Raw genomic sequence first — 25027 nt, forward strand, 5'->3', positions numbered from 1 at the left:
TTATCTCAGTGGCTTCTTAAGGCCTTAACATAATGTTACTGGAGTGGCCTTATTAAGACCTAGAGTGAGTGGGAGCAAGGTTCTTCAGAATTCAGATCTAATAATTAATGAAGTCTAGTAAGGAAAGCTGTTGCATTGGGATGTTTGTGAAAAGCTGTCTGTTCTTGAGCGTGCAGGATGCCTTCCTAAGGTCAGGTCTCTCTTGGGCAGTGATGGGGCTGCTAGGACAAGCTTGGGGGGTGGAGAGGCATATCTGGCTATGCCGTGTGACGGACAGGGGCTATTACTGGACCAAAGCAGCAGATGCCAGTAAAGCCGGCTCCCAGGAAGGGGAACCTGCACAGGAGAGAACACGTACAGCAGCTGTGCTCTGTTCGCCATTTACTGTACTGAGCACCCTGCATGGAAACCCAAGTTCTCTTAGGGGGAGGCGGGGTTTGCAAATGAGCAAACAGAAATCTAAACTGCTGTCAGCTAATGTGTGGAGAACCAAGGTTTGTGCCCAAGACTGGCTTCAAGGATAATCTTGTTTTACCCTAGGTGGGGCTGGGGAGATGTGGGTTCTTGTTAAATACTACATACGACACCAGTGCAATTATAGCCCTGGGTGAGCTTTCCCAGAATCTACAAGCCTCCAAGGAAGAGCAGCGGTAGCCAAGGCACATTAAAGTCCTGTTATCAAGAGGAGGATAAAGGAAGACATGAGAAGGCGTTCGTGTTTACAATTAAATAAATAAATAAACAAGAAATTGAAATAGTACATTTGCATTTTAGTAAAATATGAGATTGTACAGTTAATCTGTTTGCTTCTCACAGAAGGCCCAGCAGGCAGTCTCTTTTCCCTTAGGAACATCTAACATGCAAACCAATGAAGTCTGAAATAATAGAACTCTTTGTGTAAGCATATGGTTTTGCTTTTCCGTTTTAAATGATTCTCTCAGATCATTTCCTTTGCTGGAACGAGGGGAAAGGCTGTGCCTGCCAGAGCTGGGAGCTAGCACCTCTGAGGGGACGGCCCCCTCGCAGCCTGAGCTGGAAACACGGCCCCACCTCCACTCTGAGCTGCTTCTGAAACCTGAACGCCACCTCCTGTGGCAAAAGTAAAGGCTCATGAGGCTGTCACTTGGGAGCTGGAGAGGGATAAAAATCCAAAGGGAAATCCTTGAGTTTTCTTACCAAAACTGTCCTTAGGCTGTGCCTGTAATCTCTAAAAGGACACAAACGTTTCAAGGGCTGCTTGCAAAGAGGAGAACCAGGCTGTTTCCAGGTGGCTGCACCGGCTGGACTTTATCGATAAAGTCAGCAGAGGGACTTCCAAAACCAAAATGAGCTGGTTCCTCAGCAGCTAGTGAGCTCCCTGTAATGAGATGACATTTTAAGGCCTTTTGGGCCACCCTTGCCCCAAAGACATTCCCAGTTCTTAGTATATAGTAGTTCCCATCTAGTCATCAATACACTAAGGGAACAAAACTGGTGTTAGTAATACAACGTGGGGCTCAGAAACCAACAAGATAAATGTCCTTCATTCAGCACTTCATTCATCCCAAGAAATGTTTTGTTAAAACCAGGGTCATCTTGGCCATAAAGAAATTATATTTTTAAAAAAGAAACCCTATGATTGATATTCTTCTGTTCCTTTGGGAAACTTGTTCCTGGTTACTTAGCATTATCATGAATCACATGCAGGTGATAACCTAAGATTTCTTCTACAACCTGTGAGGGGCCGCTGGTGGGACTATCCAAGGACATTACCTTGAGTTACCATAGGTTATAAAATTATCATACAGCCTGAACGTTACTGGATCTTTCAAGGATCTGTTATGTCCATATTCCTCAACCCCCAGAGACCAATTCAGTTCACATAGAATTGATCAAGGTCTTCAGATTTAAAAACTGAAGAGCGCCCTAAAGAGGCAATTAAGAAAAGATCTGAAGCGTTCCGCACACTTCCCAAGGAAGGAGAGGGTGGCGGGGGCCCAGCGCTGAGCTGGGTGGCGCCTCTGTCCTGCTTGAAGCACCGTGTGGCTTGCGGAGGCGTGGCGCCCCTGACAGCCGTCCCGTCCTGAGGCCTCACCACAGTCCCGGGGGTGGGTCCTGATCCCCGTGGCTCACTCTTCCGTGGGCAGTCACACGTTGAGGATCCGGGAAGCCGAGGCCTGAAAGATGGCTGAGGGGTTAGGGGCAAACTTTTTCCTCACCTCAGGGGCCTGAAAAATTAAATTTGGCCACAGATCAGTGGAGCTCTTCCTCAACTTTCCCTCTCCCAGCAGCTCCAGACTGCTAACCTGAAGGGTCGGGGTCGGGGGTGTCCACATGGACCTTACCTTCTGCTTCCGGAAGCCTTTGGGTTGAGTCAGAAACTGAACAGCCCTATACCTCCCTTCCAGCCCCTCCTCTTACATGGACTCAGGGACTTGGAAGGCTTGCACTAAGCAAGTCAGTGGTCAAAGGTAAGGCTGGGATTTAGGAGGGAGGCAACACCCTGCTCCCAGAGAAGCCAGTGCTAGGGGAACACACGTGGCTAATGACAAAGCAGCACCTTGGCTTTCAGTTTCTGAGCGATGGTTACAGGGGTTCAGAAGCCACTGCCCCTGCCACAGTGCCATCTGACACCATCCACAGCTGACACTTAGTCCCTAACCTGGACAGAAAAGTCGCTGTTCTCACACCCCCCGCAGCCAGGCACCAGCTTCCCACTGACCTGGAAACCGGCCCTGGGGCTGCCGTCCCATCCAGAGCTGTGGGTTGTGATGACTTTGGCGGGCTTCACTTTCGTGGATCTTGATGGCTTCACTCCAGTCCAGGCCTGGAATTCCTGTCTGGAACAGAACACATCACAGCCTTGCACAGGGCTGGCTATCTCTCCGGCCTCGGCTCTTGCCCTGTGTTCTGGAACCTTCCTGGCCAGTGTCCACTGCTGAGCTGCTGCTCTGGCTGCAGATGCTACTTTCTCACAGAGGCAGAAATAGTAGAGGAAGTGGACCCCAAACAGCTCCACCAGAAACTTTTTCCCACATTGCCAGGGAGCAACAGGCACTCGCTGCATTGGGAGTGAGCAGAGAACTCGGGCAACAGCAGCATCCTGTTTGTCCTAAACCGTGAGCGCCTGGTGAGTGCTGGGCCTCAGAGACGACGCGTTCCCGCCCTGCTCTCCGGGCTCCCTGCACTGTCTCTGGCCCACTTCAAGGGGCCCTAGAAACCCGGAACCAGCTCACCTCCAGCCCATGTCAGTGTGGCCCTTACGTCCAGGGAGAGTCCGGCCTGGACCGTGCACAAGGCATGGTCATCCCTGGTTACAGCTGAGGAGGAAGATGAGGCCCAGTTTAGTTTAGTTTAGTTCTCTATAACCTGTCTTATTAACTCCTGCAAAAGGGTAAATCATAGTGACCACCTCAAGAAAGTAAAGACTGCCTGGCTTTTGCATGGCACTGTGCACCTGGGCACTCATGCACGGGAGCAGGGAGGGATGGTGGTCTGCATGGGGGTAGGGGCTGCTGGCTGCTTGGAGGGAAGTGACAAGGCTGGCACAGCCTAGCTCCATGTGCTCAGAGTTGCATTCTTTTGACAAAAACTAATTCCTCTTAGAATTGAAATAGGTCTTTTTTTTATCAACTCCCCTACTAAATAGCTGAGACCTCCTGTGCCCACAGGAGCCCCTGGCCAAGGGGAAAAGTGTCCAGCTGGCCAAGGGCAGCACCCACATGTGGGCTGGGTCCGTGCCTATCATCCCCTCCACAGCCCTGGCCAGGTTTCAGGCCCTGAGGTCAACAAAGCAGCCTTTTCTCCTTAGCTGCAGCACAGCTGGGCTCCACTGGGCAGGCCCCGTGTGCGTGGTACAGCTCTGTCTGTCCACGGTCAGCACTTGGATACTAGGAAGAGAATCAGACCAAGGCTCTGTCGGATCATTTTTGCTTCCAAAGCTGCAAGGTTTCAAAGACCAGCTGTCTGCACCATCTGCTGCTCTGCATCTCCCGGGGAAGCAGGTCCTCCCCTGGGCGTGCCCTTCTGTCCCCACGCTGAGCTGAGCTTTGGGTCAGGCAGCCCAAGCCAGCTGCCCCAGGGTGGCTGCAGAGGTCCCAAAGCAGGACTGCTCTGACCCAGTGGCTAGAGCAGTCCCCATGACTGTTTGTGGGGCAGGAGATAATAAAAATACAGGACTAACTTGAACTGCGCCTCCCTCACCAAGCAATTTTCACCATCATCCACCTCATGTGAGCCTCAGCTGGACTCAATGGCCACAGTCCTTCCCGCTGAGGGGCAAGGGGCTACCAGGGCATTGCAGAGAGCCCAGTCTGAGGATACTGGGGCCTGGTTCTCAGCCCAACAGGACTTCAAACAAATCCCTTAACTTCCCTAAGCCTTCAAGGTGGGCACCTGAAAAAGTGGGAGTCAAGTCTGGCACTTTGACGGTTAGCTCTTTAACTGACTCACCAAGGAAAGAAAGAGATGACAGGAAGGAGAACTGCCAGAAGTGGGCGGAGCTAGAACCTGGGCCAGAAGTGCTGATACACACACACACACAATTCTGCAAAGAAGGCTCTGGGAGGGGCTGGCAGGGGGCAGGACCCACTGCCCACCTGGCCAAGCGAGTGAGGCAGATCAGTTCTCATCTGGAGACCAGGGGCCAGGTGAGGTGAGACCTGCTGGGGTGGAGAGGAGCAGCCATGAGTACTCTTGATATCTTTGGGCTCTCATGATCTGTTCATTATCTTTATTAATTTATTTAAATGGTTTTCTTAGGTAACATGCATCTTGCAAGAAGGCAGGCGGGATGGAGTTGCTCATACCAGTAGTAGAGCTGGGAGGTAGAGGGTCTCAGAAGTCAGTCTGCAGGGTCAGGAAAGCCAGGTTCAGCAGCAGTCCTGTGTCTCTGCCAGGTGACCCAGGCAAGTCAAGCTCTTACTATTTGTGCTTTACAGATGAGGAAAGGGTCAGAGGGACCAAGTGACCCAAGTTTATACACCAGAAAGGAGAGCTCTAGTGAGTCCCAACTTTTGCCCAACCACTGCCAGACATAGGTCAAGCAACTATCTAATTCAGCGGAGGCAGCATCTTAGGGGATGGCAGCCTGTTTGGGGGCACAAATTTGATCTAGGACAAGAAACACTTGAACTCCACTCTGTTCTACATGACCTCTTGCCAGAGCCTCATCTATAGAATGGGGACAGCAAAAACTGAAGTGATTTCAGGGGGTTATTGTGAAGTCTTGGGGAGATAATCTATGGGATGTCCTAAGCCTGAGGTCTGGTACGTGCTAAGCAGTACCTTTAGTATCACAGGAACTGGAAGGACCCAGCAGGACATTCAAACCTGCCATCTCTTTAACGTGTGAGGGACTGCTTCTGAAAGTTCAGCCTTTGCTTGGACACTCCCAGTGAGCAGGAGCTCAGCACCATGCAAGCTTACTCATCTCAGTCAGTTCTAATTATTAGAAAGTGAGTCCTTCCCAGAGCCGAAGCTATCTCCCTGCAAGCTCCCCCGCCCCCGCCCTATACCTGGAACATCAGCCATGTGAAGGCATGGCACACCCAGGACCTCTGGCTTTCAGGGCCCGTCACTGGTCAGCTCCTTCCACCTGGTTCGGGCCAGGGCCCCGTCATGCAGCAGTCAGCACCTTCCACCGCCTGGCTAGGGCACCAGTGCTGCAGCTCAGTGCTCTGCCCCTCACATTCCCGGCTCCATTTCTGCAGCGCAGCTCGGCTTGAGCACAAGACCACCCTGCAACAGCCACTCCTCATTAAGTTCCTTAAAACCTGCATGCCCGTTAAGGAATCTCTGGGGAGATGGGATGGTCTAGTGTCTGGATCTTGGTGGTGATGTTCAGGTGTATACAAAAATCATCCATCTGATGGATTTTACTGGATGGAAATTATACCTCAAAACAGTTGATTATTTTTTCCCCTCCCCCAAAACAGTTGATTTTAAAAGTAATAAAGTTGAAGGGGAAAGTTCATACCTTTTGGCCCTTAATTTGACAGGTATGAATTCATATTGAAGAAATTAGGGTATATGCAAAGATTTAACTGTAAGAATGATGATCTTGTAAGTTATTTTTTCCTCTAATTTTTTTTTGTTGCTAAAGGTAATACATGCACACTTTCTTTTTCTTTTAAGCAGTGATTCAGGGAATTCCCTAGTGGCCCAGTAGTTAGGACTCCTCACCTCCACTGCAGGGGGCATGAGTTTGATCCCTTTCGGGGAACTACGATCCTGCAAGCTGCATGGCATGACCAAAAGAAACCCCCCAAAACAAAGCAGTGGTTCAAAAGAGCAGAGTGAAAAGTCCCTCAGGCTCCATCTACTCCTAGCAGCATCTACAACTCCTTTTCCTCCTTCCTTTCCCCAAAGGTTACGATTTTCTCACACATCCATGCAGAGACATTTTACGCTTATTTCAGCAGATATGTATATATCAATAACCCTTTAACAACACAGATAGTAGCAGACATACTGTTCTGCATCTTTTTTGACATTTTCTGTTTTAGCCCCTTCTATGGCAGAGCTATAATTAACAGGTCCCATACATCAGTAGAACAATGCCATTGTTTCCGTCTTCTGTACATTGTTGACATGTACCTTATTACTCCTTAACTCCCACCTCATGTTCAAGGTTACATGCATGTAGTGAAATTTTCTCTATGAGCAGTAACTAGATCAAAGAATAGTGTTTTTAATAGCCCCAAATTAGCAACACCCTAAATATTTCATGACATGAGAATAGGGTAATATTTGGAGGTATATATCAATATATGGGTAATGTATTCATATACCCATATTAATATACCCATAAGAGAAAACACTACACATCCATTAAAACTCATGTTGTAGAAGAGCATCTAGTAACAGGGACCAACAGCCACATACGTGAAACAAAAAATGTAGTTACAAATCTAGCCATGTAAGAATTACAAATGGATATGCCCTCAAATGCATGTTAAGGATTAGAAAGAACTACCAGTTTGGGGTAGGACTGAGGGATACTAATTTTTTATGTTGTAATTTCCAGTTTTTCTACAGTGACTATGTCTCACTGTTGTAGTAAGAAGAGAGAGCCCTCACTTATCCGTGAGAGGAGCACAGGCCTGTCAGTGAGAGCCAAGTCAGCTGCCCTCAGTGGGATCTTGAGGGGACCACCCAGAAGCCCTGCATCTGGTCCTCACCACCAAAGCCCCCAGAGGGCACTGGCAGCTGGCCTGCGAGCACTCCTTCCACGGCTGGGCCCTTGACGGAAATTAAGATTTTAACTCCAACGAAGGCAGGCCTTTCTTACAGGACTGCCCCAGAGAGTGAGGTAGTGAGCTCACCGTCAGGGAGGTGCTTGCTCTCTGACTCCAAGTCTGGTCAGGACTGGTCAGGGAGCATCAATGGACAATCAAAGGGGTGACCTCACAGGCTGCCTGAAGCTCTCGAAGCGGGGTGAGATGGGGGATCCGGGTGCCTCCTCGCTCCTGCCCACCTGGTCCTCCTGGTTCCGCGGTTCAGTCTCCTGGGACCACGGGGTCTGGGTACAATGCGCTCCCCTGCCCCCAGCCTCATACCTGTACGATGTGGTCGCCACTGCAGCCGCATCCGCGTCGCCGATGGGGAGCACGTAGACCCCCCGGCAGTGGGGTGCGGGGGGCCTGGCCCTGCGGCTGCTTGCTCCCTGTCCGCGCCCCTGCGTTGCATCTCTGGACCCCGCGGGCGCCGTCCACACGCCGAAGTCCCGCTGGTACTGAGTGAGCGGCACGTCCCGGCCAGGGTCCCGGGCGCCTGTGGGAGAGGGGCCTCTGCGCGAGGGAGCAACGCCCGGGATTGGCTCCTCGCTCTCGAGGTCCGAGTAGTTGTGCAGGGTCAGCGGCACGGCCACGTCGGAGCGGTCCAGCTGGTTCCAGCGCCGCGCCAGGCAGCAGAGGCGGCTGATGCAGGGCCACGCCATGCCGGCCCGGCGTCTGCCGCTCGGCTCCCCGCGCTCCCGGGCCGCACCGCCCCCGCCTGCGGCCCCGCCCCCACGGCCCTCCCCGCGCCGCCGCAGCCCCGCCCCTGGCCTGGGGACCGCCACCCAGGGAGCGAGGACTGGGCGGGGACGGCGCTGGAGGGGTGCAGAAGCGGGGCTGGGGCTGGAGGAACTGAAACCGGCTGGAGGCACGTTCCAACTTGAAGAATGTTCCCTGATTTAATCCAAAGTTCCCCAAGTGCTATCCTACAAATTGAACCTGGGTTCGCAGAGGCCAGGGGCCGGATGGCAAACACTCCTAGCTGGTACTGAGTGAACAGTGTGCTGGGCCCCGCCCACAGGCTGCCAGATTTGTGCGAGGCTGCACATGGGGCTTGCAGGCAAGCACGAGAAGATGTAGCGATCAGGGGATGAGAGAGAAGACTTGCGGCTGTACTTCCCGGAGAACACGCGTTTGAATCAGCCTTTATGATGCCAAATTTGTGACAACCAATTCAGCCTTCCACTGAGAATTGGCATTAGCCCTCAACTGACATTTCCTGAGGTCTAAAATCCCTAATTTTAAAGCATGGCTCCAAAGGCTTGATTTAGCTTTATAAAACTGCCACAAATCTTTGGCTGCTATGCTATAAAAGTTCCTCTCCCTCCTATGCAGAGCTAAGGTAATCCTCCAGGCTAAAGGTCAGTCTGTTTCAGGCATGACAGGGAATCAGACCATCCCTGGCCACACCACCTTCCTAAACTGACACAAGCCCTCAGTGTGCACTGCACACCAGTTACTAGTAACTATCGAAACAACATTAATTACCCAGTGCACCATCTCAAGCATATACCTGGACGGTATCCAGCCTGCACCTCAGAGGAAGAACCGCAGTACAGCCCTGGCCAGTCAAGAGAGACTCCTCTCCTAAACCATTGTGTTGCCAGTCTTAGCTTGGAGGCACAGTGATGTGACACGACGACTGCCCGAAGTGGCAGCAGTCCAGCTGCCTGGGCCAGGCCATGACCTGAGGCAGCAGCAGGGCAGCCCCGCTGCCAGTGGAGACACTGGGAGGCCTGCTCAGATACCCACCTGCTCCGTGTGACCGCCATGCACCACGGCCGTCGGTCAGCCACTCGGGAGACTCGTGACTAAAACACTCCATCCTGCAGGAGAAAAAAAGAGCAGCTCTTCTTGTTTTGATTCCTTCATTAATTAAACAGTTAAAGAGCACTTACTATTGCTGTGTACCTGGAATAATGCCAGATGCCTTCAGGAGGTTTACAGAGCAGTGGGTGACAAGACATGAAAACCAGTCTAACAGCTTTCCAACAGCGGAAAGACGGCCAGGGGCCTGGACTCACCACCTGTAGTGAGGGTGGACAGTAGGATTGGGTGGGAATGCAGGGGTCAGGGCCCAAGGGTTCAGCCACAGGTAGTAAGGGCTGAATCACAGAGGGCCTTGGTAACCATACTACAGAGTTCAGAAGCAGTTTTTCATAGGCGACAACAGGAAATGACTAGAGTGCTTTCAGCACTCTGTGGCCATATGGAGAAGTACAGGACATTTTAGAGAGCAGCTGGAGAACAGTCTTTACAGTCAGGTTAGGGACAAGGGACTGGGACTTAACGCACAGGTGCTGAGAGTGGAGAGGAGGGGCTGGATTCTAAACAAGAGGTGAGAGAGGGAATCTAGAATGGCCCAGGTTTCTGGCTTAAGCCAGGAGTGACATTTGACATGCCTGCACAGTGGCATCCAGGACCTAGAACTCTGTTTGACATGCAGTAGACCCAGGTACAGAGTGACACAGCTCAGAAGACAACTTAACGGAGATAACTGAAGCGGCAGAAGTGGAGAGGAGAGAGCCAAGGCTGCACTTCTGGGACCCCACACTGCAGAAGGCAGTAGAGGTAGCACAGGCTGAGGCACATGAGCCAGGCGGAGCATGGCCTTGGGGTGATCACATGTCAGCAAAGAAGCCAAGATGAGGAAGTAAGGTACCTCAGCAGGCAAACAGGAGAGTAGGGACAGTTGCCAGAGCCTTGGACAGTTAGGCTTGTGCTTCTGGAGCTGGACACTGACCTTCAAGGCCTCTCATAGGTAGATACTTGACCTTCTAAACATTCCTTCTCAGACCATCACAAATCAGAAAGAGGAGACATGTCTTCATTGCCTGTTTTTTGGGTCTGCCCACAGACATGAATCTCATTTTGGACTCCATATGGAAGGTCCATATGATCTCAGCCTCCCATCCCATCTCTGAAAAACATTTCTTGCTTCATCTGTAAGTCACAGGGTTGTTAGTATTAGCTACATATTCAAAAAGGTCAAGGCACAGCAGTATGACCTTGGGCGGTTCCCGCACTCGACCACCCTGGCTCCTTACCGGCAAGATGAGGGCTAGGTTAAAAAAATTCTCTTGCCTTGAAGTGACATTAGTTTAGAATAGAATCCCCTGCCTGGTAAGAATGACCAGTACTTCACAGTAGAGAAGAGTCTGGGCTGGTGGGGAAAAGATGAAGAACCACCATAGCTGAACAATTCCTAGATGCTGGGCACATACTGCCATTTGGCTCCTAACATCGTGTGAGGTGGGCACCGCTTCCTCTAATTATCACGAAACCCAACACTCAGTGGCCACCACTGCACAAGCCCGGCCCTCTACAGCACAAGGTGCAAAATTTGGCATAACCTTCTGAGATCACCAAAAGACCCAAAAACTCCCCTATAAATCCTTTCAAGAAAACCTTTTAAATTCTCAAATTGCATTTCCTAGAAATTATTCTCAATCACGAGAAGCTGTTCTACTACAGTGAAACTACGACAACAACCCCTGTCTGCTAAGTCAGTAAGATGCTCCACTTCAAAGAATGTACATTTTTCAATATAAGATGCAATTAGGCTCAGATTCAAGTTTGAATTTATCCAAAATACTTCCTTCTAATTCTTAATCTAGCTATAATTTTAACCTATAAAGCAAAACCTAAAAATAGCTTTTTGTATAGGACACTCTGCCACAAAGTATTACCTACCTTTCTTGGGAAAAATTTAGAAAATATTGCAGCTGTTATTTCAGACCATGCCAAAGAGAAGATGTTCTTAATTTTTACCTGCCAACCAAGCGAGGAAAGGGGTAGATAAGTAAGAGTAAATGTTCAGCAGAGGTGCCAGAAGGCCTACATTAAAACCAAGCACTTCTGACCTTTCCACGTGCACACTCCTCAGGTCCAGGCGCATGTTAAACAGAACAACGAACAGCAAGATTCCAGGCCAGCACTAGTGCTCTTCAAAAGAGACACACACCCTCTGTTTACAAACTATAGAGATATAAACCTTTATTTCACAACTTTGTCATAATTCACTTTCTAATGAGACATGTTCTGGGGACAGTTTAAAATACTGGGAAAGCTAGATGCTGAGTATCTTCCAGGCAGGAGCAAAGATGTGGTCACTCCAGGGCCGCTGCATTCCTGGGCCTTCAGGCAGCACAGACCAGACGTGCCAGTATTATCCAGCCCCAGTTACTTAGGGCCACCTCCTTTTTTGGGGCTGTTAGTCCTCATTTCATGCCAAATTTTCACTAGAGGCTCCCTGTTCTTCCAAATGAGTTCATGACCGTAAGTAATATACCATCTGGGGAGAAGAAGAACAAACCAGGTCCAACATTCAAACAGTATGACATACAAATAACAAGAACCATGATGATACCAAGTTGACATTTTAAAAACTGAATGCCATTGTCACTTGCTATCCAACATATTAAAATAGTTGATTACTTAACATAGATCAGACTTACCTTTAATATACAGACTATATAAAAGATGGAAGTAGAATGGAACCAAACGTGACTGCTCCAAAAGTACCACACACATACTACTTTTAATTCACCACAACCCTGCAAGTCAAATACTATCACTTTTCCCATTTACAAACATGAAGAAACTGATTTTGAAAGAAAGTCATTTGCCTAAACGCTACCAGCTTCTAAGTGGTCAATCAAGGACTCACTCACAGGTCAGACTGATTCTAAATCTGGACTCTTTTTTATTATGTCAAGTGTAAGAAATGTCAAGAGTTAGAATTTACTAATAATGATGGCTATTTAATGATGTAAATTGATATTTACATGCCCCTCATCAACTTCTGCCTGGCTACATAAAAGGATCCAAATTCTGCCAGCTCCCATCCCCATTTTCCTGTTAAATGACGCCTTTTAAAAGCAGCCTGAAGCAATGAGCTGAGGAACCTCAAACACCGAGAGGTGCAGCAACTGAACCTGCTCAGGCTACACAAGCAGGAAGCACCAGACCTGAGACTAGATAGACCCCAAATCTGGCTCTGTAACCTGTGCTCTGACCACGGGGCTATACCTCAGCATCTAGGGAGCACATGCTTAAGCTGAGGAACACACAAGGAGTGACAACTGAGAGGCCCACAGGCCCAGGGTCTGCACGACCAAGCCCCTGACCTGAGGGCAGCACAGGCTGTGTGGGGCACACACAGGCACCTGCCTCCCCTCACGGGTGGCAGGAAGGTGTGGAGAGGGGATTGACTTGGAATGGCTATGATTAAAAGCTTCTGTTATTGAAACTATTATTTTTGCCCTGGCTCCCCCAAATTTCATTCCCTGGGGCAGAAACCAGATTTTGTTGATCTTTCCATCTCAGTCACCTAACAGGGAAAAATGCTCTATTCAATTTAGTATCAGAATAGCAGTTTACTTTTTTAACGCTTTTTTTAATGTTTGGAACATTTTTTTTTTTTTTAATTACAAAGGGCTTAAACTGTACCTGAACCTTAATACTCATTAAATATAGTTAAAATTTAATCACGAAAACAGTCACCATTAAAATTCTGAAAAATAATCAGCAAATTTACAGAAAGAAAAAGGTGCTTTAAAAACATACAAATTCATTAATAGGCATGTAACAAAATTATTTTCGGTTTAGTGTGAAGTCCTCTGGTGAACTTAAAAGAAGACCACCCTAAGATTCAAATGCAATTATAAAACTCTTACAAGAAACAAAACACTTATTAGGACTTTCCATTAATAAAGCTGTCTTCTCAAATCATTTTAACCTTATTTCAAGCAAAGAGAAATACTTTAATCTTATGGGTACATTGTTTAGATTATACTTCTAAGTTCAAATGTAACTGGTCACTTGGTTAAATTAAAATTAGGAAAGTATTTCTAACTAACTTCTGCCTCTTTTTGGCAGCAGTCTCACAGTCTAGTGCTCAGTCTGAAACTCCAGCTCTGCAATGACTTGCTGTGTGACCTTGGACAATTCCTCCTTTCAACAGCTTCCTTTCTAAAAGCTGGAATACCTCACAGGATTTTAAGAGTATTAAATTAGACCTTAGCTTAGGCACATAGCAAATATTCAATATACATTAGCTATCGTTACTATAGCAGTACAAGGTGAAGACCATAAAATGTGCTCCAGGGACATAAAGTCAAAGAAACGTGTAGAAGGTTACTAATAGAATCTGTCCCATTTTGTAAATATTTCTCAATCTAGATTAAAGATGCCAGAAAAGATGAATTCTGGATATGACTGAGATCGAGTAAATGAAAGGAGCTGAAATTAGAAACAGCAAAAAGAAAGGATTCCTCTGCCTTTCAGATCCTGGACTTTAAAATGCACCTGATCCAGTTTTCAGAACAGAAAAAGGTCATCTAATTATAGTTGAGAAAAATAAAAAACTGCTGAGGAAAAGCTTTAAGTATACATTTAAGTATCCAGGTAAATTTAGAGTTCATAAAACAGAACCCCTCTCATCACTCTATGTTTCTCATACTGTAATATCAGGTCAGTTTCTACTATTTATAATGTGCTGCTGTTAAAGCTCGAACTCACACATGCTATTCTTTAATCATCACTGAAAATTATAAATGGCATAATGGCATTTAGTTCCACCGCCTACTGGGCAAAACTGCTCCACTAAGAATAGATTTTTCTTTTTTTTAAAATTAAAAAAAAAAACCTAAGTTTTCCCATTGTCGTGAAATAAAGTAAAAATCAAATAAAGGCCAAAGGTAACAGGTATGCAACAAAACAGGGGCGGTCATGGATCCAGCACACCAGACAGACACCAGGTCTGCTGAAGGGCTTCTCATCTGTAGGGCCTCTCATCTGTCTGAAGTTCTACGGTGGCGTCGCTACAGCACTGCTATGTTTTGGGCCGGAACCACAAGACAACTGTAATCACTATGGTGTGACGGGCGGGAAGGCTTTGGATCTGGGTACAGATGCTCAGTAAGCAGTCAACGCTCATGGATGACGTCTGGCCTCTACTCCATTCATGCTGTGGGCACCAGCACACTCACCGCAGGAGGACCAGGAACTGTGACAGGTCATGAGTTGGGGTGATACGAGGTTAAGGGTAGGGTAAAGGCACAAATGACCAAGGCAGAGAAGGGCCAAGAGGCCCCCATTCCCATCGCACATGTGAAGCGGCTCAAGACCAAAGCAAACCACACTGCGATTTCCTTGCCCTCGCAATGCTACCTGCCCTGCTTCCATACCTGAACTAACTGCCTTACTCTACTCTGCCTTCTTCAGGGGTAGGGAAGGAGAGGGCCTGAGAAATGTCAGTCAGTCATACTCAGACTTACATTCCAAAGAGAGCTCCCCCGAGATGTGCTGCATGATCAAAAAATTTCCATCCCAGGATCATTCCTGCTGTATCCATGGCAATAATGGCTTTTAGGGCCTGAAAGCCAGAAGAGAGAACAGAACTGATACAACTTTGATTGTTCCAGCACTGACATTTCTAATTTAAGGGCAAGAATTCAGTCAATGTAAAAATATCACCCTGTCCCCAGCACTTCACGTCATAAAAATACTCACATTCCCTGCCGTGAACGTGAACATTGGAAGGAAGATGATGGCGAGTCTCCCTTCTGGGATCTTAGTGCAGACGGCTGCAAGGACAGTCATGATTGCACCAGACTGCAAACCAACACATAGGGGAAAATGTGAAACTCTCACTGTGCAACTGTTTAGGACTACAGAGTCTAAAGCAGAAATACTTCTTCCAGAACACTTATAAGCCATACATTTCTAGGGGAGCACATAGTTAAACAGCTTTCCATTACTAATGTACAAAATAACAAGCAAAAGGGCTCCAAGTCCATGATACAGTAACCACCTGGCAAGGACTAAACTACAGGCAGTAAGATGTAACAACCAGCGTGTCGGCACTTAACAAACTTCAGGAACAGTGTTACCTGTGTCACATGCATCACTGTATTCAGTGACTAAAAATGCACTTCTCAAACCTCAACAGAACTCCTATCAGCGAGTGAACATGAATTCTCCCAAATACTCAAGTGTGTGAAATTCCTCCCAAATTTAATGCTTTATCATAACTCATGTGAACTTTGCATCCTACTTCATAACAACACTAAATATTTTCCTTAAAAGAATTTGACAAATGTTCTGCTCCAGGAAAGCATGCCAAATTTATCCCATGGCTCTCCATGACCCACCCCTCACAGAATCCTCCCAGGGACACACATGCATCTGTCTGCTTGAGAAGCACTTTCCTTCACAACTTTGTATCTCAGAATAAAAATAATCGAAACTTCACAACCTTATGATGAGTAAGTCAACCATCTCTTGTTATAACTGAAATTATAATCGCTATAGTTTTATCATCTATTGTGTTTTTCCACATTGCTACAAATCTTCATAATTTAAATTGATGATGGCTATGAAATACCTGCTTGATAAATTATGATAATTTAACTAAACTTTCTTAATGTCACACATGTTCTCAATTTCTCTGGATGGTACAATAACTGAGAAACTGGATCATAATCCCTTGTTTACATTAAATCTCAAGATCATGATTCATTCAAACAGTTGGGCCCTATGCTAGACGCTGAGGATACAGAGGGAATAAAGTCAACAACTCCTGCTTTAATGGAGCTGACAGATTGGCATGAAAGACTAAAATAAGTAAAAGCAACAAAGTATGATCAGCTATGATGGGAAGTTTGGCAACTGCCAAACTTTTCAAAGTGGTATTAGTGTTTTACTCTATCAGCGTTATATGAGATTTCTAGCTTCTCCATGTCCTCCTCACCAGCACCTTAAGACTGATCATCTTTGAGATATAATGATATCTCAGTATGGTTTTTATTTTCCTTTTCCTAATGACTAATGATGTTCATCTTTTCATGTGGTTATTTGCTATTCATATATCTTCTTCAAAGCATCGGTTCAAACTTTTGTCCATTCTATAATTTCGTTATATAGTCTGACACACATCTTTTATCAGATTTCTGACAGGCAAATATTTTCTTTTAGCATGTTATCTTATCTTTTAACACTGCCTTTGGAAGAGTGTAAATTTTTAGCTTAAATGAAGCCTGTTTATCATTTGTTTTCTTATGGGTCCCGCTTTGTGGTGTCTCAACTATGAAGTCTTTGTCTAATGTAAGATCACAATGAGTTTTTTCCTGTGTTTTCTTCTAAACGTTTTTATCTTTGGTTTTACATTAAGGTCTGTGTTTCACTTAGAAGAAAACTTCAAAATACTCCTGAACTAGATTTAATTTTTAACATTCTGCCACATTTCACTTATTTTCTCTCTATACAATAATTTTTTATCCTGAAACATTTGAGAGTAGGTGGCATATATCAGACCCTTTTACTCCTAAATACTTCAGTGTATACTTCCTTATATTAATATATCCTACAAAATAGTTCTCAATTTCAAGAAATTTTATATTGATACAATGTTTTCATTAATCTATAGAACATATTCTAGTTTTGTTAACTGTTCCACTAGTGCCCTTGTAGCTGTTTCCCCCCACTTATTGCATATAGTTGTCCTGTCTCTTTGCTCTCCTAAAAGCTGGACCATTTGACAGCCTGTTTGTTTTTTTTTTAAGGGAGGGGGGCTCCATTTTCATTAAAAGCCTCTGACTAAAAAAGGTGAAAATAAAGTAGGCCATACATTTGTCTAAACAGCAAGTTGTGGGAATTCCCTGGTGGCCTGGTGGTTAAGACTCTATGCTTCTACTGCCAGGGGCCAGGGTTTGATCCCTAGTTGTGGAACTAAGATCTCGCAAGCTGTGCAGTACGATCAAAAAATATAATAAAATGTCATTTAAAAAAATAAAAAGCAAGTTGCCACTTATTCAAACACATAAATACTTCTAAATTTGTGTAGATAAAGGTCACTTTAAGAAAATTTTAGAAGGATAATGGGACTGCCTATCTTTAAAATAATAAGTCCAATAACTTAGTCTCAAACAAACTGGCTTTACATAGAACGGCTATTAAGAATTTTCTTTAATATTTAAATTTCTGTAATGAGCACTTTAGGCTTTCCAGAAAGGTGGCTCAGTAGTAAAGAATCCGCTGGAACTGCAAAAGGCCTGCAATGCAGGTGTCCTGCATTCAGTCCCTGGGTTGGGAAGATTCCCCTGGCAAGGAAATGGCAACCCACTCTAGTATTCTTCCCTGGGAAATCCCATGGATAGAGGAGCCTGGAGGGCTACAGTCCATGGGATCGCAAAGGAGTTGGACAAGACTTAGCAACTAAACAAAAACAATGAGCACTTTAGATGGAGAAAATAATCATCAATGGAGAAGGAAGAATCCCTCAGAAGAAATGGAGTAGTCCTCACAGTCAATCAAAGAGTCCGAAATGCAGTACTTGGGTGCAATAACGAAAACAACAGAATGATCTCCATTCATTTTCAAGGCAAACCATTCAACACCACAATTATCCAAGTCTGTGCCCCAACCACTAATGCTGAAGAAGATGAAACTGGACAGTTCTATGAAGACTGTTTGGTGTTAGTTCTAGAACTAACACCAAAAAAAGATGTTCTTTTCATCATAGGGGCCTGGAATGCAAACATAGGAAGTCAAAAGACACCTGGGGTAACAGCCAAGTTTGGCCTTGGAGTACAAAATGAAGCAGAGCAAAGGCTAATAGAGTTTTACCAAGAGAATGCACTGGTCATAGAAAACACCCTTTTCCAACACCAGAGACAACTCTACACATGGACATCACAAGATGGTCAATACAGAAATTGGACTGATTACATTCTTTGCAGCCAAAGATTGAGCAGCTCTATACAGTCAACAAAAACAAAACCAGAAGTTGGCCCAGATCATGAGCTCCTTATTGCAAAATACAGACTTATATTGAAGAAAGTAGGGAAAACCACTAGACCATTCAGGTATGACTTAAATCAACTCCCTTATGATTAACAGTGGAAGTGACAAATAGATTCAAGGAATTAGGTCTGGTAGGTAGAGTGCCTTAAGAACTATGGAAGGAGGCGGTGACCAAAATCACCTCCAAGAAAAAGAAATGCAAAAAGGCAAAATGGTTGCTGAGGGCTTACAAACAACTAGGTAGAGAAGCAAAAGGCAAAGGAGAAAAGGTAAGATACACCCATCTGAATGCAGAATTCCAAAGAATAGCAAGGAGGGGTAAAGTCTTCTTAAGTGAACAATGCCAAGAAGCAAAGGAAAACAGAATGGGAAAGACTAGAAATCTCTTCAAGAAAATTACAGATACCAAGGGAACATTTCATAGAAAACGGGCACAATAAAGGACAGAAATGGTACAGACCTAACAGAAGCAGAAAATATTAAGAAGAGGTGGCAAGAATACACAGAAGAACTGTACAAATAAGGTCTTAATGACCCATGAAACCATGAAGGTGTGACACTAACCTACAGCCAGACATCCTGGAGTGCAAAGTCAAGTGTGCATTACTACAAACCAAAGCTAGTGGAGGTGATGGAATTCCAGCTGAGCTATTTCAAATCCTAAAAGACGATGCTGTTAAAGTGCTGTACTCAATATGCCAGAAAATTTGGGAAACTCAGCAGTGGCCACAGGACTGGAAAAGGTCCATTTTCATTCCAATCCCAAAGAAGGGCAATGCCAAAAACTGTTCAAACTACTGCACAATTGCACTCATTTCACAGGCTAGCAAGGTAACACTCAAAATACTTCAAGCTAGGCTTCAATAGTACATGAACTGAGAATTTCCAGATGTACAAGATGGATTTAGAAAAGGCAGAGGAACCAGAGATCAAATTGCAAACATCCACTGGATCATAGAAAAAGCAAGGGAATTCCAAAAAAACATCTACTTCTGCTTCACTGACTATGCTAAAGCCTTTGACTGTGTGGATCATAACGAACTGTGGAAAATTCTTAAATTTTCTTAAATTTAAAGAGATGGGAATCTCTTTAAGGCAGACCACCTTACCTGCCTCCTGAGAAACCTGTATGCAGGTCAAGAACCAACAGTTAGAAATGGACATTGAACAACAGACTGGTTTCAAATTGGGAAAGAGTACGTCAAGGCTGTATACTGTCACCCAGCTTATTTAACTTCTATGTAGAGTATGTCATGCAAAATGCTAGACTGGATGAAGCACAAGCTGGAATCAAGATTGCCGGGAGAAATATCAATAACCTCAGATATGCAGATGACACCACCCTTATGGCAAAAAGCGAAGAGGAACTGAAGCGCCTCTTGATGAAAGTGAAAGAGAGTGAAAAGGCTGGTTTAAAATTCAACATTCAGAGAACTATGATCATGGCATCTGGTCCCATCACACAGATGGGGAAAGAATGGAAACAGTGTCAGATTTTAATTTCTTGGGCTCCAAAATCACTGTAGATGGTGACTGCGGCCATGAAATTAAAAGACGCTTGCTCCTTGGAAGGAAAGCTATGACCAACCTAGACAGCATACTGAAAAGCAGAGACATTACTTTGCTGACAAAGGTCCATCTATTCAAAGCTATGGTTTTTCCAGCAGTCATGTATGGATGTGAGAGTTGGACCACAAGAAAGCTGAGCACCGAAGAATTGATACTTTTGAACTATGGTGTTGGAGAAGACTCTTGAGAGTTCCTTGGACTGCAAAGAGATCAAACCAGTCAGTCCTAAAGGAAATCAATCCTGAATATTCACTGGAAGGACTGATACTGAAGCTCTAACACTCTGGCCCCCTGATGAAGAGTGAAATCACTGGTAAAGACCCTGATGCTGGGAAAGATTGAGGGCAGGAGAAGGTGGCAACAGAGGCAGCATCACCGACTCAGTAGACATGAGTGAGCAAACTCTGGGAGACTGTGAAGGACAGGGAAGCCTGGTGTGCTACTGTTCATGGAACTGCAAAGGGTCAGACATGACTGAGCAACTGAACAAACAACAATGGAGAAGCAACTTAGATGGTATAGGATTTTAATGCTCATCTTTAAATTCAGCTAACCAAGTTATGTTTGTTTCATTGGAGAGAAAGTTTAATTTTACTGGTTTTTTCCTCTCTCAGAAAATAAGGTCTCAACCTGATTTCTTCTGAGTTTTGTTGACTTTTTAAGGTTTTATTTAAAAATCTAGGATACAGAAGTTACATATCTGCTATAAAGCATGAAAGGTGAGGGGTTACTCTTTAACTTTCAAATTCTCAGTGACACTGACATCCACTGTTTTTAATACAGTATATGCTGATAGACTGGAGAAGGAAATGGCTACCCACTCTAGTATTCTTGCCTGGAGAATCCCATGGAAAGAGAAGCCTGGCGGGCTACAGTCCATGGGGTCGTTAAAGTCGGACATGACTTAGTGACTAAACCACCACCAAGCTAATAGATTATGGGGGCAGATGTTGAACTTCTAGCCAGAACAAATCTTTCAGGGAGTCATGAATTCAAACCTATGTAGACCCTAGAGGTCTGCCTCCTTGGTTAGAGGTAAGGATCCTTTATTCTCCACTCATAACTTGATTATACAGCCTATAAGTTATGCATAAAGGTCAACTCATTATTAATTAGCAAACAAATTTTCATAAGTACTTTTCTTTATTTAATCTTCACGTATGTTATCATACAAAAGCTTTTTATGTGTTTTTTTAAACTATGAATTTTAAGTGAATTTGCTGTAAGAAGCCTTTTGCTTCTGCAAGCTACATACTGCTAAAAATCCCAGGTGGTATATGTACAACAAAAGACAATTCTGAAAAGCTGAGAAAGGAAAGCAGCCCAGCTAGGAACCTTAGGAGCCAACGAACAACATAGTGGTGAGTTTTCTTTTGGCCTCATGATGCTCAGACTGGGCCCTGGCGAAGTTCACAACATGGAAACACCAATGAACTCAGACAAAATAGGTCTGTACCCAAAAATGCTCACTCTAGCCAAAGGACCAAGAAAGCATTCTAGCAAGACAGAAAAGTTTTCAGACAACAACCACTCTACTCCAGACAAATACTACAGAAACAATCATTACCTGATCCCCATCAGCAAAAGCTGAGTAGAGTCTGGACTTCCATTCTTAAAGACTAACAAGGCACCCCACCCTCTGACAGGGTGGTGTCAGTGGAGGTCACTCACGCAGCAGTAACAAGGCACGCTTGCTCCTCCTAGGCAAAGGGGTACTAGCAGAGGTCTACTGAGGAGCTCGAACTCTACACCCTGCAGCAGCAAGAGCCATTCCCCGCCACTGTCAAAGGAGCTGGAGTGAGGAATCTGGACCACCAACCTCACCCGGCAGTAGTGATCAGAGCACTGTCAGAGGAGGCCTGCCAAACAGATTTAATTAAGATTAAAGTCTCATAATGTAATATCCAAAATGTCCAGGTTTCACTTAGAAACCACTTATCAGGGAACTCCCTGCAGGTCCAGTGGTTAGGACGCACTTTCAGTGCCAGGGCCCAGGTTCAATTTCTAGCCACAGATCTAAGATCTCCTAAGTAGCATGGCCTGGCCAAAAAAATAAATTAAATTACATTACAATTAAAGTCACCCATTATACCAAGAACCAGAAAAATCTAACTCGAATGAGAAAAGACAATCAGTAGATACCAACCATCAAGATGACACAGATGTTAGAATTATTCAACAAGCATTTTAAAGCAGCCATCATAAAAGTGGTTCAACCAGCAATCACAAACATGCTTTACACAAGTTAAAAAAAAATAGCATAGAAATAGAAAGGCTCAAAGAAATAGAAGATATCAAGAAAAATGAAAACTAAAAACTGTAATAACCTAAATAAAAATGAATGGTTCAAGAAGAATGGAAAGGACAGAAAATAATCAGTTAACTTGAGACAGAATAGCAATTACCCAATCTGAACCACAGAGAAAAAATAGACTTTAAAAAAAGTTACTGGGGTTTTAGGGATAATAAACTATCTAACATCATGTCAGAGTCCCAGAAAGAGAGAAGAAAAAGGGCAAGGCAGAAAAGGTATCTGAAGAAACGGCTGACCAACTCCCAAAAGACATAAACCTAAATATTCAAGAAACCGAGTGAACCACAACAAGATAAACACAGCTGTCCATGACGAGACATACAGACAAACTTCTGAAACTAAAGACAAAGGAAAAGGTCTAGAAAGTGGTACTAGAAAACGACATCAGGTTTACCTGTAAGGGGAAAAGCTACTTGAACAACAAAGAATTTCTCTTCAGAGACTATGGAGGTCAAAAAAAAAAAGTGGCACAACATTTTTCAATCACTGAAAGAACTGAGCCTGGAGTTTTATATCCAATGAAAATATCCTTCAGAAATGAAGGGAAGAAAAAAAATGAAAGGGAAATTAAAGCACTCTCAGAACAAAGAAAACTTGAGAATCCATCACAGCAGACATAACTGGCTAGTGGCTAAAGGAATGGTTAAGAGAAGTTTTCTACACAACGAAATGACAGGAGGAGGAAATCTTGGAACATCAGAAAGAACAAATCAAGGAAAAAGTAAAAACTATGTGTAAATACCATAGACTGTCCTTCTATCTTGGAATTTTCTAACTCATGGTTATTGGTTGAAGCAAAAATCATAAATGTATGCAGAGGAAATATTTAAGACAATTAAAATCTGCAGAAGGTATAGGGCAAAAAGTGAGGTAAGGTTCACTTCACTCAAATTGGTAAAATGATACCACAAGTAGATTGTGGTAGTGATATACACAGACTGTAGTACCCAGCTGCTGCTGCTAAGTCGCTTCAGTCGTGTCCGACTCTGTGTGACCCCACAGAGAGCACACCACCAGGCTCTGCCATCTCTGGGATTCTCCAGGCAAGAACACTGGAGTGGGCTGCCATTTCCTTCTCCAATAAAGGAAAGTGAAAAATGAAAGTGAAGTCACTCAGTCGTGTCCGACTCTTCGTGATCCCATGGACTGCAACCTACCAGGCTCCTCAGTCCGTGGGATTTTCCAGGCAAGAGTATTGGAGTGGGGTGCCATTGCCTTCTCCGGTAGTACTCCAAGCAATCGTCAAAAAGTTATACAAAGAGATATACTCCAGAACACTATTGGTGTTCAGTCGCTAAGTCCTATCCAACTCTTTGTGACCCCACGGACTGCAGCATACCAGGCTTCCCTGTCCCTCCAGAACACTATCAGTTCAGTTCAGTCACTCAGTCGTGTCCGACTCTTTGCTACCCCATGAATTGCAGCACGCCAGGCCTCCCTGTCCATCACCAACTCCCGGAGTTTACTCAAACTCATGTCCATCGAGTCGGTGATGCCATCCAGCCATCTCATCCTCTGTCGTCCCCTTCTCCTCCTGCCCCCAATCCCTCCCAGCATCAGGGTCTTTTCCAATGAGTCAACTCTTCGCATGAGGTGGATGCTGAAGCTGAAACTCCAATACTTTGGCCAGAACACTATAGATAAGTCAAAATGAAATGCCAAATGAATCTGCACTAGCGATTGTTTTGTTTCACTTGCAACTTTGTAAGAAAGAGACTGAAGATACTCTCCTAACTAAGCATGAGAAATCAGTTTATGTATAGTTTAGATCAATGATAAGCTAAATCAATGAAGTTACAGCAAGCAGGTTATCATAATATTGGTATGCAAATCCAGCCAATGATAAACTATTTATAAACACTACCATAAAAAATCTATGGGATGCAGCAAAAGCAGCTCTTAGAGGGAAGTTCATGGCAATACAATGCCTTAAGACACAAGAAAAATCTCAAATAATCTCAAACCTAACCCACCACCCAAAAGAATGTGAAAAAGAAGAACAAACAAAACCTCAAGCTAGCAGAAGGAAACAGACATTAAAGATCAGAGAGGAAATAAATAAAATAGAGATAACAGGGGAAGAAAAAACAACACAGTAAACAGCTGGTTCTTTGACAGGGTAAACAACACTGGTAAATCTCTGGCCAGGCACACCAAGAAGAAAGGAGCGAAGATCCAAATAAACAAAATAAGAAATACAAGAGGAAAAATCATAACTGATACCACAGAAACACAAAAAGCCATTAAGAGAATACTATGAACAAATACATGCCAAGAAATTTGACAATCTAGAAAAAAACAGACAACTTTCTAGAAACATACAGTCCACCAAAACTGAATCAAGAATAAATAATCTGAACAGAACAATCACTAGAAATGAAACAGAATATAAAATTTAAAGAAAAATCTCTGAAACAAAAGTCCAGGACCAGATAGCTTAGCTGGGGAATTCTACCAAACATACAAAGAGGAACTTAATACTGCTCCTTCTCAAACTCTTCCCAAACACTGAAGAGGAAAGAACACTTCCAAAGACATTCTATGAAGCCACCATAACCCGGATACCAAAAGCAAAGACACTACCAAAAAAGAAAATTACAGGTCAGTATCTTTGATAAATATAGACACAAAAAAATCTCAACAAAATATTAACAAACTGAATCCAATGACACACAAAAAAAGTCATACACCATGACCAAGCTGGTGTACCATCCCCAGGTCACAAGGAGGGTTCAATATATGCAAATCAATCAATGTGACACACATCAATAAGAGAAAAGACAAAAACCACATGACCATCTCAATAGATACAGAAAAAGCATTTGATAAATTTTAACATCCACTCATGATAAAAACTCTTACAAAAATGAGTATAGAGGGAACATAACATAATAAAAGCTATTTATGACAAACCCACAGCCAATATAGTACTCAATGGTGAAAAGCTGAAAGCCTTCCTGCTAAAATCTGGAACAAGACCAGGATGCCCACTCTTAACACTTCTCTTCAACATGGTATTGGAAGCCCAAGCCACAGCATCAGACCATAAAAACAAATAAAAGGTATTCAAATTGGTAGGGAA

At 44.5% G+C, this 25027-nt stretch overlaps 2 protein-coding genes across 5 annotated transcripts in view; both read right to left on the reverse strand.

The window, feature by feature from the left end:
• Nucleotides 1-1090: 1090 nt before the first annotated feature.
• MAP6D1 (MAP6 domain containing 1) lies at nucleotides 1091-7942 on the reverse strand. Of its 4 annotated transcripts, XR_009696961.1 has the most exons (4): nucleotides 7539-7942; nucleotides 2702-2819; nucleotides 2075-2207; nucleotides 1091-1357 (listed from the first exon to the last, which is right to left on the reverse strand). XR_009696961.1 is itself a non-coding variant. In XM_061166689.1 (3 exons), the coding sequence occupies exons 1-3, from the start codon at nucleotides 7916-7918 to the stop codon at nucleotides 1346-1348; spliced, it is 510 nt and encodes a 169-aa protein (XP_061022672.1). In that variant the 5' UTR covers nucleotides 7919-7942; the 3' UTR covers nucleotides 1091-1345. The 4 variants fall into 4 exon arrangements, 3 of the variants coding, with proteins under 3 accessions (XP_061022672.1, XP_061022671.1, XP_061022670.1); XM_061166689.1 differs by lacking the exon at nucleotides 2075-2207; XM_061166688.1 differs by lacking the exon at nucleotides 1091-1357 and having other exon boundaries at nucleotides 1993-2156.
• A 3284-nt stretch (nucleotides 7943-11226) lies between these two features.
• PARL (presenilin associated rhomboid like) overlaps nucleotides 11227-25027 on the reverse strand; it is a 55614-nt gene continuing 41813 nt past the window's right edge. Inside the window, exons 8-10 of the mRNA XM_061166685.1 lie at nucleotides 14772-14873; nucleotides 14537-14634; nucleotides 11227-11550 (exon numbers count right to left, since the gene is read on the reverse strand). Of these exons, the coding sequence (XP_061022668.1) occupies nucleotides 11439-11550; nucleotides 14537-14634; nucleotides 14772-14873 (312 nt within the window). The 3' untranslated portion in view covers nucleotides 11227-11438. The remainder of the gene's footprint in view (nucleotides 11551-14536; nucleotides 14635-14771; nucleotides 14874-25027) is intronic.

The sequence above is a fragment of the Dama dama genome, chromosome 19 (assembly GCF_033118175.1).
Source record: "Dama dama isolate Ldn47 chromosome 19, ASM3311817v1, whole genome shotgun sequence".
NCBI lineage: Eukaryota > Metazoa > Chordata > Mammalia > Artiodactyla > Cervidae > Dama > Dama dama.